This window comes from Hyperolius riggenbachi, chromosome 7, assembly GCF_040937935.1.
Source record: "Hyperolius riggenbachi isolate aHypRig1 chromosome 7, aHypRig1.pri, whole genome shotgun sequence".
Classification (NCBI taxonomy): Eukaryota; Metazoa; Chordata; class Amphibia; order Anura; family Hyperoliidae; genus Hyperolius; species Hyperolius riggenbachi.
Window position 1 is genome coordinate 244854249 of NC_090652.1, and position 14884 is coordinate 244869132.

At 43.2% G+C, this 14884-nt stretch overlaps 1 protein-coding gene across 1 annotated transcript in view; it reads right to left on the reverse strand.

Moving 5' to 3' along the window:
- Positions 1 to 14884, reverse strand: part of AGPS (alkylglycerone phosphate synthase) — a 308587-nt gene that overhangs the window by 163515 nt on the left and 130188 nt on the right. Inside the window, exon 10 of the mRNA XM_068245442.1 lies at positions 544 to 652. Within this exon, the coding sequence (XP_068101543.1) occupies positions 544 to 652 (109 nt within the window). The remainder of the gene's footprint in view (positions 1 to 543; positions 653 to 14884) is intronic.

Below are 14884 nucleotides of genomic sequence, written 5' to 3' on the forward strand. Positions count from 1 at the left end.
TGTTTGCCATAGGTGCTGTATTACCCAGATACAGTATGCCTCTGTTCATGCTCAGTTCTTTTCCATGGATGATAATGAACACACATACACTGTCACCCTTCACAGAACAGTTCACCTATAGAACAACCCATTAAGGAATGTCTGTTCTATTGGACATTTCGTAATTGCTATTATGTCATATCCACCTCCAATCCAGTATCTGGAAAAGTGTTGCACACCGTAAATTTGAATTCTGGCACTTCAAGGAACGGACAGGTTGTGTGTCTACACTGGATAACTCTTACTTTACTCCCTGTCCTAGTGACTCCCTGGGTTCTAATGTGTGATTAACCTCCAGTTTCCTCTCTTCCAAGGACATTTAGTAGTGTCCACTGCTATGTGCATATAATAACTATGCCACAACATAATTTCCTGCAGTGTGACTCAATCAATGAAAGTTGAGAGGTTGCCAGTCATTCTCCTTTGCTGCGGTTACAGTTCGTAAAAAAACAGTGGTAATGGGATGAAACGCACATCAGAGTCATTCTCTACTGGTCTGCTTACCTTCTGATCCCATAATGAAGTGATGTATATCTGGACCTGTGGACATTCTTGGCCCTTGGCAACTCTTTTCTACGATGCCTTTCGGTGTTACCACTCTTAAGTGTACAACCTACAAATACCATAAAAGTTCATTTTAAAACTAGAAACAAAAACACACAAACAAACCAACCTATGGAATATAAACTTAATATTTTTCATCACTTTATAAAATTTAAGCAATAGGATATCTTATTACAAGATTAGACAGCATTTAGAAACCAGTCAGTTCACAAGCCAGAGAACTCCTGCTCTGAGTGATGATAAAAGGCTTTATTGAATTAAAGTTCTTCTAAAAGCTTAACTTTGTTTAAAGTAAACTAACTGTACGTACAACCGGTCTGAATGAATTAGTCAGGTACCAGATGATACATTTTTAAAGTAAATCTGTTTGATATAAAAAGCAGTCCTCTGCTCTGTTGTGCACCTTTCAAGCCTCCATCACAGCTCTCTTCCAATGGTGTCAGGTTTGGTGAATTTATAATGTCTGTTTTTATCCAAGTTTATAAATTGTTTAGCTAGTCTTTTTTTGCACTCCAAGTTAGAGTTAATGTAAACCTGAAGTAAAAATAAAAGGATGAGCTTACTCAGCTCTCATATCGACAAATCATGACTTATTACATTTTTCTCTGTTCCCTGTGCTTAGAAGGTTTTTTCTCAGCCCCCATACAGGAAGTTTATGACTTCTAATAATTAGAAGTATTTTCTGGTTTCAGAGAAACTTATTTATAGCCCAGGATTATTGTCCATTACAGTGGCGTTGGGAGAACGTTAGCATTGTGCCAAGTGTTGTGTTTGGTGAAGGGGGATTATGGTATGTGGGTGTTTTGCAGGAGCTGGGCTTGTCCACTTACCGTAGTTCCAGAGAAAATGCTTCTGAATACCAAAACATTCTGGACAATTTCATGGCTCCCAACTTTGTAGGAACAGTTACAGCATAGCCCTTTCCTGTTCTAACGTGGCTACATACCAGTATGCATAGCAAGGTCCACAAAGATATGGATGAGCGACTTTGGTATGAAGGAACTTTACTGGCCTGCACAGAGTCCTGACCTCAACCCGATGGAAAACCTCTGGGAATGAATTAAGGCAAAAACTGCAAGACAGGACTTCTAATCAGTGCCTGACTTTACACATGCATCAACTTTCCAATTCTTGGCTATCAAATACCTGACTGAGGACATCAAATGGCCAAGAATAGATCCCTTTGAGTTTTTTATTGGACATGGAAACATTGAGAGTAACGCAATCTCTGGGGAGTGAGCTATATGGCATAAGTTCATTTCCGTCAACCACTCAAAAGCAACCATAGGTGAGAAATGCTATCACACCCCCACCACATATGTAAATAATCCCTGGGCTCTTTCCCACATCTCCGGCATATGTCCGAGCCACCCACCTGCCATTTTGAAATCTGTGCTGGAGTACGAAACCATCGGATTAGGAGCCTATAGTTCCTTTCCTGCACTTTACTTGACCTCGATGACCCATGCGTCAGAGCCAGTGCTTTTTTCCAGCCACTAGGTGAAAACTGTTTACCTAAGTCTGCTTTCCATTGTGAGCAGGTATGATTAAGGTCCGTACACATGCCGGACTGGAGGCAACGACAGGTCCGTCGTCACCTCCCGATGGGTGGGCGTTCCAGCGACAGTCCGGCGTGTGTACAGTCTGTCGGCGGACTGATACGGCTGTTTCTAAGCGATCCGCCGGGCGGATCGCTCAGAAACAGCCCTATCAGTCTTCAGACAGACTGTACACACGCTGGACTGTCGCTGGAACGCCCACCCAGCGCGAGGTGACGACGGACCAGTCGTTGCCTCCAGTCCGGCGTGTGTACGGACCTTTAGACTGACTGGGAGACACGTCCAGGAGTTTTTTTTATAAAATTTTGATATGGCATGTTCTGGTCGATGTTCACTGAGACATAGGCTCTCAAAGGCCGTACAATTCCTCATTAAGGCCCGGTGCACACCAAAACCCGCTAGCAGATCCGCAAAATGCTAGCAGATGAAACGCTTTTTTCATTTTTCTGTAGCGTTTCACCTAGTATTTTGCGGTTTTGGGAAGCGTTTTTGGTGTAGTAGATTTCAAATATTGTTACAGTAAAGCTGTTACTGAACAGCTTCTGTAACAAAAACGCCTGCAAAACCGCACTGAACTGCCGTTTTTCAGATCGGTTTGCGTTTTTCCTATACCTTACGTTGGAGGCAGAAACGCCTCCGCAATCCAAAAAATGCCTCACCCCGGGAGTATGCCTTTCAGCAAAACGCCTCCCGCTCTGGTGTGAACCACCCCATTGAGATACATTGACCAAGCGTAAAACGCCGAAAAACCCGATCGGTGTGCACCAGCCCTCACTGAGATGAAGGCGAAAGAAATTTAACATAACTACATAATTGCTGATATTGTAAACATTCTAAAATGTTGGGGCTGCTACTGCTTACAGATAACAAATCCCCAATGGGGGGAGGGGACCCATTAACCAAAAATGTTCCCATTGTTGGCCAGTCCCTTCTATTAAGACCCAAGAAAGTATTCGCTCTAACTGCAACTGCAAAACTCAGGTTATCAAAGATGGGAGTGAGAGGACTCAGAATAGATGAATACAGTAAAGGAGATCTCCCTCCCGACAAGAAGGCATCCCAAATTGTCAATACATTCCGTACCAGCAAGGGGATGTCAACTAGAGACTTTCTAAGACACACAGGTTTCCAGGGCAAATCCCTGACATCCAGATCTACTATCTGGGATTCCAATTTAACCCATTGCTTCGTTTCATGGCTGTGATACCAGTCTATTATATGGGACAATGCTATTGCCCTATGGTACAATTCTAAGTCTGGTAGGCTCAGTCCCCCCATTTTACTCTTTGACAACAAAGCATACCGGAGGCCTTCTTATGACCTCCATATGTATCTAATGAACATTGATCTGATTGATTTAAAGGCTTCTTTAGGAATATCTAAAGGAACTGCTTGCATTATATGTAGAAACCTAGGGAGAATGTCCATTTTGAGTACATTAATACGTCCCATCCAGGAGGGTTTACCATACGTCGGGGAGGCAAGGTCTCTCAGAACCTGATGTAACAATGGGGTATAGTTTAGCTCGTAAAGATTAGAGAGACAAGAGGGGATCTGAATTCCCAGGTATTTAATATGATGCTCTTGCCACTTAAAAGAGAGACCAGTTTTCAATTCAAGCGACATCTTTCGTGATAGGTTGATATTTAAGACTTCGGATTGAGAAGTACTTATTTTAAAATTGCTGATCTCCAAAGATTCGGATTTCAGAGAATACATTTGGAAGCGAGGTCTTTGGCGAAGTGATTAATAAAAGCAAATCGTCCGCATACAAAGATATCTTATGGTGACTAGTCCAGGTTCGGAGCCCCATTATAGAAGACTTTTGTCTAATAGCATTAGCAAGATGTTCTATAGTTAATATATAGAGCAACGGAGATAGGGGACACCCCTGCCTGGTACCATTGTGGATGCCGAAGGCGTCCGACAGTAGGCCATTCACTCTCACTCTTGCTGTCAGTAGAATATATAAGGACATGATCCTCTCAATCATACCAGACCCCAGACCGGCGTGACAGAGGATCAGCTCCAAGAACACCAAATTGACCCTGACGAACGCCTTCTCTGCATCAATGGAAACCAGGCAGCTAGGCGTCCCTGTGCGGTGAGCCAACTCAATCAGAGTAATAACCCTAAGCACATTGTCTCAACTCTCTGCAAGGGACAAATCCGGACTGGTCACCATGTATCAGATGGGGTATTAGAGGTCGTAGCCTATTGGCTATCAGCCTGGCAAACAATTTCATGTCCAGGTTGATTAGTGAGATGGGTCTATAACCCGAGCAATCCATTTGGTCCTTACCAGGCTTGGGTAGAACCACTATGTGTGCCTGTAAAGCCTGAGGGGAAAAAGTACTAGAGGCCGAGATTGATTTGAAAGCCTCTAATAACACCGGAACCAACTCTTTCTGGAAAAAAACTTTGTAAAAAGGGGCCGTGTAGCCATCTGGCCCCGGGCTTTTACCGTTTTTTAGAGCCTGAATAACTGCTATCAATTCCCTCTCTGAAAAATCCCCCTCTAGCGCACCCAATTCCTCCTTCGGGATCCCTGGTCTTTGATTTATATAACAGGCCCTTTGAGTGGGAATGTATCTTTGGAATATAGGACATTGTTGATCTGGGGTGAATAAATCTCGCTAACGCATGGCGACTTTTTTTCCCAACTCTTATAACCGAGACTTGAGTTTCTCTCTATAAAAAAAGAGTTTTAGCATCTAGAATTTTTAGATAATTTAATGGCTGTTCCAGGATCCCTGTGTGTTATGCAAAGCCTTCAGATCATGGATCTCTGATAACAATGTGGACACCTGATGGGCATGTCCTTTCTTAATACGTGCCCCATGTGAGATAAGAATCCCGCGCAGGATACACTTCAGAGTTTCCCATCTGATCTGAGGGGAAGACGGAAACTATGAATTAACACATGTGGAAGTATAGTACATAACCAAAACGTGTGAAAATGTCATATTTTAAGCAACGTAGCCACCTTTGCTTTGATTACTGCTTTGCACACTCTTGGCATTCTCTTGATGAGCTTCAAGAGGTAGTCACCTGAAATGGTCTTCCAACAGTCTTGAAGGAGTTCCCAGAGATGCTTAGCACCTGTTGGCCCTTTTGCCTTCACTTTGCGGTCCAGCTCACCCCAAACCATCTCGATTGAGTTCAGGTCTGGTGACTGTGGAGGCCAGGTCATCTGGCGCAGCACCCCATCACTCTCCTTCCTGGTCAAATAGCCCTTACACAGCCTGGAGGTGTGTTTGGGGTCATTGTCCTGTTGAAAAATAAATGATGGTCCAACTAAACGCAAACCGAATGGAGTAGCATGCCGCTGCAAGATTCTGTGGTAGCCATGCTGGTTCAGTATGCCTTCAATTTTGAATAAATCCCCAACCGTGTCACTAGTAAAGCACCCCCACAACATCACACCTCCTCCTCCATGCTTCACGGTGGGAACCAGGCATGTAGAGTCCCTCCGTTCACCTTTTCTGCGTCGCACAAAGACACAGTGGTTGAAACCAAAGACCTCAAATTTGGACTCATCAGACCAAAGCACAGATTTACACTAGTCGAATGTCCATTCCTTGTGTTCTTTAGCCCAAACAAGTCTCTTCTGCTTGTTGCCTGTCCTTAGCAGTGGTTTCTTAGCAGATATTCTACCATGAAGGCCTGATTCACACAGTCTACTCTTAACAGTTGTTCTAGAGATGTGTCTGCTGCTAGAACTCTGTGTGGCATTGACCTGGTTACTAATCTTAGCTGCTGTTAATCTGCGATTTCTGAGGCTGGTGACTCGGATTAACTTATCCTCCGCAGCAGAGGTGACTCTTGGTCTTCCTTTCCTGGGGCGGTCCGCATGCGAGAGTTTCTTTGTAGAGTTTGGTTTTTGAGACTGCACTTGGGGACACTTTCAAAGTATTCCCAATTTTTCGGACTGACTGACCTTCATTTCTTAAAGTAATGATGGCCACTCGTTTTTCTTTACTTAGCTGCTTTTTTCTTGCCATAATACAAATTCTAACAGTCTATTCAGTAGGACTATCAGCTGTGTATCCACCTGACTTCTCCACAACGCAACTGATGGTCCCAACCCCATTTATAAGGCAAGAAATCCCACTTATTAAACCTGACAGGGCACACCTGTGAAGAGAAAAACATTTCACGTGGCTACCTCTTGAAGCTCATCAAGAGAATGCCAAAAGTGTGCAAGGCAGTAATCAAAGCAAAAGGTGGCTACTTTATACTGGTTGAACTCGATGGACGTATGTCTTTTTTCAACCAAAATAACTAAAATAACTATGTAACCTAGAATATGACATTTTCAGTTGTTTCACACTTTTTAGTTATGTACTATACTTCCACATGTCTTAATTCATAGTCTGGATGCCTTAAGTGTGAATCTACAATGTTCATAGTCATGAAAATAAAGAAAACTCTTTGAATGTGAAGTTGTGTCCAAACTTTTGGTCTGTACTGTATATGTAAAGTGAGGCATCCACATACAGTATATCTGCTGAGACCAGTCAAATATTAAAAGAGGCACTGTGAGAGGATGGTAAATGATTATCTGATTTCAACTGTTCACCACATCTTGCTACTGTTTGGCCAACACACTTAACCATTTAGACTCTGCACAGCTGTAGTGATAGAGTTCTGATCCCATACAGTTAAACTCTTAGAGCATGAAGAAAGTAGGTGGAGTCAAGTGATTTGTGTACAAAGGGAGAGAATGGCTGCTGCTCCCTCCAAATTCCTTCCTGACCATTTCCTGTTGATGAGATAGGGGAGGGGTCTGGACAGCTGTCTCTCCAATAAAACTGCTTGGTCTTCTTAGCAGGATATGGAGCTACAGTAGAGAGCAGCTGGGTATTTTTTAATAATACAGATGTGCAAAGCACAAAACAGTTAAGGCAAATGTACTAAAATATGCATTAAAATAGAAGACTGTACTAGGACTTTAACAAATACTATATAATAACTGAAGGTTGTAAGTATGCATGGGACCTATGGGCGGTTGCTTAGTGTGGAGCAGCAGCTTAGTATAGACCAGCCTTTCTCAACCTTTCTACCCTGGAGGAACCCTGCAAATAACTTTTTGATCCCAAGGAACCCCTGCGAACAATGTTTTGATCTTAAGGAACCCCTGCAGTTATTTTCCAGGAGGCATGGTCTTTAAAAGTATGTGTAGCTATTTATTTCACTACCTCCTATTACAATGCCACTCATTATACTGTCTCCTGAGCCCCCAATTTAGTGCTTCTTGTTACAGTACCACCTATTATAGTGTGCTCTATATACTTCCACCACGATGGGGGAAAATGCCAAGGAACCCCTGCAGAGTACTCAAGGAACCCTGGTTGAGAAAGCCTGGTGTAGACTGTACAGTTGAGAGGCAGCACCAACTTAATGGGGTGGTTGTGGTGTGTGTGTGTGTGTGTGTGTGCGTGTGTGCGTGTGTGTGTGTGTGTGCAGCTGTGCATACTTAAAGCGGTTTAACACCCAGCATTACAACTTTGCTTTAAAAGATTGCTTACAGCTTAGAAATTATTATGCCAGATTTTTTTTTTAAGCAGAAATTCACTGAATGGGTTAAACATGACATTTTAGTGTTGGATTTAACTAGGAATCCGCATCCATTCTTATCTTTAGTAACAAATGTATCTTTGTTTGGAATGCAATTAGACCTCTGAAAAGCCTGCTGGGGAAGCCCTCTTTGTTCTCTCAGAGCAGTGTTTGTTTATTACTTTGTAAATAGATACATTTGTAACTAAACCTAAGCCCATTTCTAGCTAAATGCAGCACTAAAATGTAATGTTTAATCCATTCACTGAATTTCTGCTAAAAAAAAATCTGGCATAATCGTTTCTAAGCTGTAAGCAATCTTTTAAAGCAAAGTTGAAATGCTGGGTGTTAGACCACTGTATGCAGGGATGCACCTGTGGGTGGAAGCTTAGTGATGGCAGTATAGTTGTGGGTGGCAGCTTAGAGTAGCGCCTGAGAATTGGACGTTTCCTGGTTACATATAGTGCTACTTCTTGCAGCATAAATATAGAGATATAAAAAAAAAAAAACGTTAACTTTCAAAGTTCCGTATGTTCCAGCCATCATCTAATGGCAAGTAGACGCTTACCTCATAAAAAGATCTGTTTCTTTCTACACAGCAAGAGGGTCTGTTATTAAGCCATTCATCTGTATAATTATTCACTACAGAGGCTTTAAAGAATAGCAGAACAGACCACAGACAGTTAAAGCATTTCATTTTAAAGATCCATTCTCTAGCACCCTAAATCATCTCTCCCAATTAAAACTCCTCTTCCCCCAGGGGGCAGAGCAATTGATTAGTCATTTTTAACCTTTGCGAAATGAGTACCTCTTTCAGAGAAAACATCCACATACAAGGGACCTGAATCCTCAATACATTTATCAGTGCCTACACAATGACTTTTAGAGATTGTAAAGAGGAGGTCTGGTGTTTTGGGACACAAGCAGATATATCATTCCTAGGATTTAACTAGGTATCACCACAAGAGCAAGGCACAGATTTTCAAAGGAAAATCATTCCTAAATTAACATGGGATTTTGCCTTTATAAGGCAGAAAAACCAAAAGTCATGAGCAGAAAATAGAAAGTACAAACTGATAAACTGGCTGTGAAAAAACACATTACTGGGAAAGATACATGAAATGAGGCTCCTAATAGACATAACAGATCTTACACTCCCACCTACCCCCACCAAGTACTTTACATAAGGAAGCCTTCGGCACCCACAGAAACACATAAATGGAGGATCCATCCGAAAACAAATTTGAAGCTTTATAGTGTTCAGGTTTTAGCACAACTACTACAATGGCCTCAATTCACTAAGCAGTTTAGACTAGTCTACTGATGGTTTTTAGTCTGCTGATGGTTTGGTCAGTTGCATCAAAGGGGAATACACTATTACCAAATGTTTTAGCCCTGTTTTTAGACCTGGCCTAAAACATTTGGTAATTAGGTGGGTAAAGCAGGGGAAATTATCAAAAGATGCAATTCACAAACGAGTAGCTATGACTGACATACTTCTCCTCTGATGAGCTCTCCTCTGCATGCAATTAAACTCCTGCATAATTAATTCAAAAAGTTCCATCCTCACATCTAGGTAATCTTTATTTATTACTAATCACCAGTGAACAAAATGGCAGTATACAGTCTAACAAAGACACAAAATAATTATAACTCTAATTGTAATACACATAGCTCAAGCTGCAAAATGGTGAGCAACATAGCAAATCTGGCAATCATGTTGCATCACATCACAGCAAGTAAAGATGCTATGGACAGTTGCCGTCCTTTCTTAAAGCGACATACTCACCTAGCGATGTTCTTCCGAGCTCTGTCGCCCCCGGAAGTGGATACCAATCTGTAGCGGGCAACACAGCAGCCACAACGCTGTTCATATGCTGACAATGTGTACTTTGCTATGCAGGGGGGCGGGGTCAGAGGGACGAAGAGTAGGTGTGACAGAGGCTTCCACCCAGCGGGGGAGTGGCAAAAACAATGGCATTGTGTGGTGGCTATATAAGTATTTAATCCTGGCAGAAAATTGACAAGTAGAAAAAAATGCAGACCACCAAACTCACAACTTCCGCTACTCAGGCAGGAATAGCCGATGCCAACACCTCACTCCTGGTTCACCTCCTCCAGACTCATCAATCCAGAATAAAGAGGAAATGGAGGCGGTACACCAAAGACAATGCTTAGAGAAATGTAGTAAGGAGTGTATCACACCATATGCTTCTTAATACATTGCTTCAGGCATTGCCTGAGGTGTGCCCACTCCTTTTCTTCTTTAACAGATGTCAAATTCGGAAGGGGGGGGGGGGGGAGGAATTTCTCAGGAACCCAAAAAGATTATAATATTTCATACTTATATGAATGAGAATACAATATGTACTCCAGTATAAGCCAAGTTGTTGGGACCAAAAAAATAGCCCAAAAGTGGGTCTCTCTGCTTATACTTGAGTCACTACATCCCAAGTGCGTGACATCTGTGTCCACTGAGTACCCCTGTCTGTGTGAAATCTGTGACCCCCGCATGCCCCCGCGTCCATGACATCTCTATGCCTGAATGCCCCCTCATGAGCGACATCTGTGTCCCCAAGTAACACTCTGCCATAAGCGGGCAGAACTCTGGTGCAGCTAAATATGCGAGTGGCCTGTGCATTTTTGCTCCCCTACCCTAGTCTCTCTGAACTGTGCCCCACTCCGCATTCTGCCGAAACCAACATATATCGCTCCGTTCTAGCGGTGGATTTTTCCAGAGTTTGTGGGCCCAAAAGCTGGAAAAATCAATGTACAGAATCGGGTTGAGCTAACACAACAGTGACTGATTTGTTTGTAACATTTTATTTCCAGCGTTTCAGAGCCATAGTGGACGTATTCATCTGGATTAATTAACTGTACCCCAACAGGCAGTTGTTAGGGGTCTGTAGGTGTGGTTGCTGCAGGATGGCTTGTGTCATCACCACTATTTAGACAACAAGGAAGGCACAGACTGGATCTCTGTGAGAAGATTGCAGCCTATAGTGCAAATAGTCTGTCACACAGGAAGTGGACAGTGTCAAGGGACATTTACATATGATTTTTTTTTTTTTTAGCTAATTAATGTGTTTAAAGACCAATATTAAACACGCTTTGTAATTAGGGCCTACACAAGTCTAAGAAAACATTTAAAGTAGATCTAAACTCAGAACTTCCTTTCAGCTCTAAAAGATTAGCCACAGCATGCTTACCTTTATGGAAAAATAATATTACAATTTATGGAACGCCTAAAAACACCTGAAGATTTACTTGGTTTCACTTCTGCAGAAGGCACTGAACAGGTTAAGCCTCGGTGTTAAAGGGGAATTTCAGCCTAAAAAAACATACCTTCATTAATTAAAATAAATAGGTATTATCTCTTACCCACCCTGTTTGAAAGAACAGGCAAATGTTTGTGATTTGATGGGGGCAGCCATCTTTATAGGTTGAAAGGAGGTGACAGGGAGAATGAAACTCAGTTCCAACTGTCCGGTGTCCTGATCAAAAAAATAAATTTTCGCCAAAACAGCCGAAGGAGAACAACAATATCAGAAATCCCATCATGCTTTGCACAGCATCAGGGGAAAAATGCCCAGGCAGATTTCCTTGATGGGGCGGAGCTTAGCTTCTGTGCAGCCAAAAATGAGGCTTGGGTAAAAAAAAAAAAAAAAAAAAAAATTCCTGATGCTGTTAACATTTTAAACACCAATCCTTTTCAGTGCTGCTGAATAGATTTTTAGTCTGGAGGTTCACTTTAACCATAGGGAGAGCTGCCACAGCAGAGCTCTCCTGCAGTCTATTCACAGTTACTGATAAGAAATAATTAGACAAGGTTGATCTGCCTAAACAAGCACAGAACACAGAGACGTGAATTTCTTCAGCAACTATATGTGAAATAAAGACTTTTCATTGTGTGCTGTGCAAGAGTTTGAGTCTGTTTATGCTTGGAAATGAACTTAAAATACTGTTACTATCGTGTCTCTGAAATATGCAGGGCTTCTTTCATCATATTACTTTAGTTCTGCTTACAAAATGGTATAGTCTCGGAAGTTTCTGCCTCCGATATACAGTATATGAAGGTTTTGTTCATTTTTTTAAATGCAAGAAGGGGAAATACTGACATCCACTCTAGAAATTGTATGGAGTTATTAAAATAATCTTCACCTGTATGCTGGAAGGGCTGCAGCTCTCACAGTATATCGAACTTCTACCCACTAGAGTTTTAAAAATATACAACCAAAGCATTTTATGCAGCTATATTTGGTGAGCCATTCTTAACAGCCAAGATGCAGGTAAAATGAAAAATGATGGGATACATGACAAAGCCCTCTGAGAGCAACTTAACCGAGTAAAGTGCTGCTGTAGTCTAATGCATCTGACTCTACCGTGTGCCCTTATGTCCTCAACTCCTTGAAAAGCCAATAAAACAACATATGTAGGGCACAAGCGATGGATACATCTGCAAATGCATCAGCACAACTGAGAGATCACAGAGAGCAAAGACACAAAGGTTATGTAATGTTAAAGTGGAATTCCAGGCAAGCCATAAACCTTTCAATTGAAGAGCTACCCTCCTCCTCCCCACTAGTTACTTAAATATGCTGATTGCTGGCAGTTAAAAGTCAAGCTAATCACCTTATTGCCCTACTAGTGTTCCTAGTCATGGGATCCTTTAATCCGCAGCACTGACCATTTATGTAGGCGGAGCAGGAAGACATGCCAGCAATACATCACTAAAGTCTGTGACATAGCATGCTAATGATCATAACTCCCAAAGGGTACTGCTGCTATCTATAAACAGGGCTTCCCAACCCTGTCCTCAAACCCCACCAACAGTGCATGTGCTGCAGAAAACCACAAACATTCACAGGTGAGGTAATTAGTGTCTCAGCAGAGATTAACTACCTCTGTGGATTTCCACAAAACATGCACTGTTGGTGGTACCTGAGTACAGGGTTGGGAATCCCTGATCTATAGCATTGGGTTTTTGGTGACCAGGTAATGATGCATATAAGATCTTAAAGGGGAACTGAAGAGAGAGGTATATGGAGGCTGTCATGTTTATTTCCTTTTAATCAATACTAGTTGCCCGGCAGCCCTGCTGGTCTATTTCTCTGCAGTAGAATCTGAATAAAACCAGAAACAAGCATGCAGCTAGTCTTGTCTGATCTGACTTTAAAGTCTGAACCACTGAAACACCTGATCTGCTGCATGCTTGTTCAGGGGCTATGGTTAATAGTATTAGAGGCAGAGGATCAGCAGGGCTGCCAGGCAACTGGTATTGCTTAAAAGGAAATAAACATGACCACCTCCATATACCTCTCTCTTCAGTTCCCCTTTAACAACCATGGCAGCCATCATTTACAGCACAAGAACAGGGAGCAAATTCAGATTCAATCCTCACAGCACAATCAGATGGGTATCCAGGCATAATATTCCAGCTACACTCTCTCTGTATAAGCTTAAGGCACTAGGAAATGATCCTACTAGTAGACTCCATGGAGAAGAACATGATCGGTTATCAGGTGATAAATCTGGACTTCTCTGATTGGCTGAACATGATCCTTTGGTTGACTAAAGAATCCCCAGTGGATTGCTTAGTAAATTGATCATGGGTATCTTTCTGAATTCCCTTTGCAGGGAAAACATTCTAGGAAAGATCTACAAAAGACGGGACCAGGGGGAACATTCTGAACCAATCTTCAGAAAACAAGCGGGTGGTGTATCCAGGCATGCTCTGTACAACAGAAGGCAAAAATGCTCCTAACATTAAAGAACATGATTGCAGTGCACACCCCTAAGTCTCTTCAAAGGACAAGATGAAGCATGGAGAGAATATTACACACAGCTCTTCCCTGATAAAGGGCCAGTGCACACTGGGCAGATCCGCCAGCCGAACCCGCCTGAAAATCCGCATGGCTAATGTATCTCTATGAGCTGGTGCACACTGGCGGTTTGAGGTTTTTAGCAAGCCGAAAACGTGCCTCTTGCTGCACGTTTGCGGTTTGCTAAAAACCTCAAACCGCCGGTGTGCGCCAGCCCATAGAGATACATTAGCCACGCGGATGCGGCCGGCGAATCTCATACAAAATCCGCTCGGTGTGCACCCGGCAAATATCGGCTCTCTGCTCCCAAAACCGCTAGCGTTTTGACGATCTGCTAGCGGTTTTGGTGTGCACTGGGCCAAAGAGAAGACCATAGAGCATGTAATGGACCACTCTGTATAGCACAATGCAAAGCACTTGGGCATGTATCAGGCCACTCTTCACAGAAACATGAACAAGACCAGGGTGTGTTTCAAACTGCTCCTGCCAGCACACTGCACACGACCAGAATATCTCCTAGAGAAAGCCTCAACATATGGCACATGACCACTTGTGTTCTATGCCACTTGTAACAGCAAACTGCAAAGGACCAGTGTGTGTTCCAAATTGTTTTTGCAGTTCAAGGTGCTGTACTAGTGGGCATATTCTGAAACAATCTTCCCAGTACATGGCAAACGTGTAGGGGTGTGTCCAGGAGTGCTCTACACCAGGGGTCCCCAACCACCGGGCCGCGTCCCACTGCCGGTCTGTTGGCAGTTTCCAGCTGGGCTGCGGCGGGTCTGTCATCTCCCCCCTCCCCCCCCCTGCTCGTGTTACCTTATGAGCTGGCGGCCGCTTGTTCTATTAGATTCCCCCAGGCGCCACTCTCCTCTTCGCAGCATCTCCTATTACAGCAGTCAGCTGCGCGTCTTGTGGCTGCTGTAAGGAAGGGAAGGAAGCGGGGCAGCGGTTCCCATGGTAACAGCGATGCATATCGCCGCTACAGGAAGCCGCTGCCCCGCTTCCTTACAGCAGCCACAAGACGCGCAGCTGACTGCTGTAATAGGAGATGTTGTAGCTATAGCTATACTGGGGCAACACCTACCCATACTGGGCACTATACTAGGTATACTGGGGCACTACCTACCCATACTAGGCACTATACTAGCTATACTGGGGCACTACCTACCCATACTGGGCACTATACTAGCTATACTGGGGCACTACCTACCCATACTGGGGCACTACCTACCCATACTGGGGCACTATACTAGCTATACTGGGCACTATACTAGCTATACTAGGGCACTACCTACCTGTACTGGGCACTATTCTGGGGCACTACCTACCCATACTGGGAGG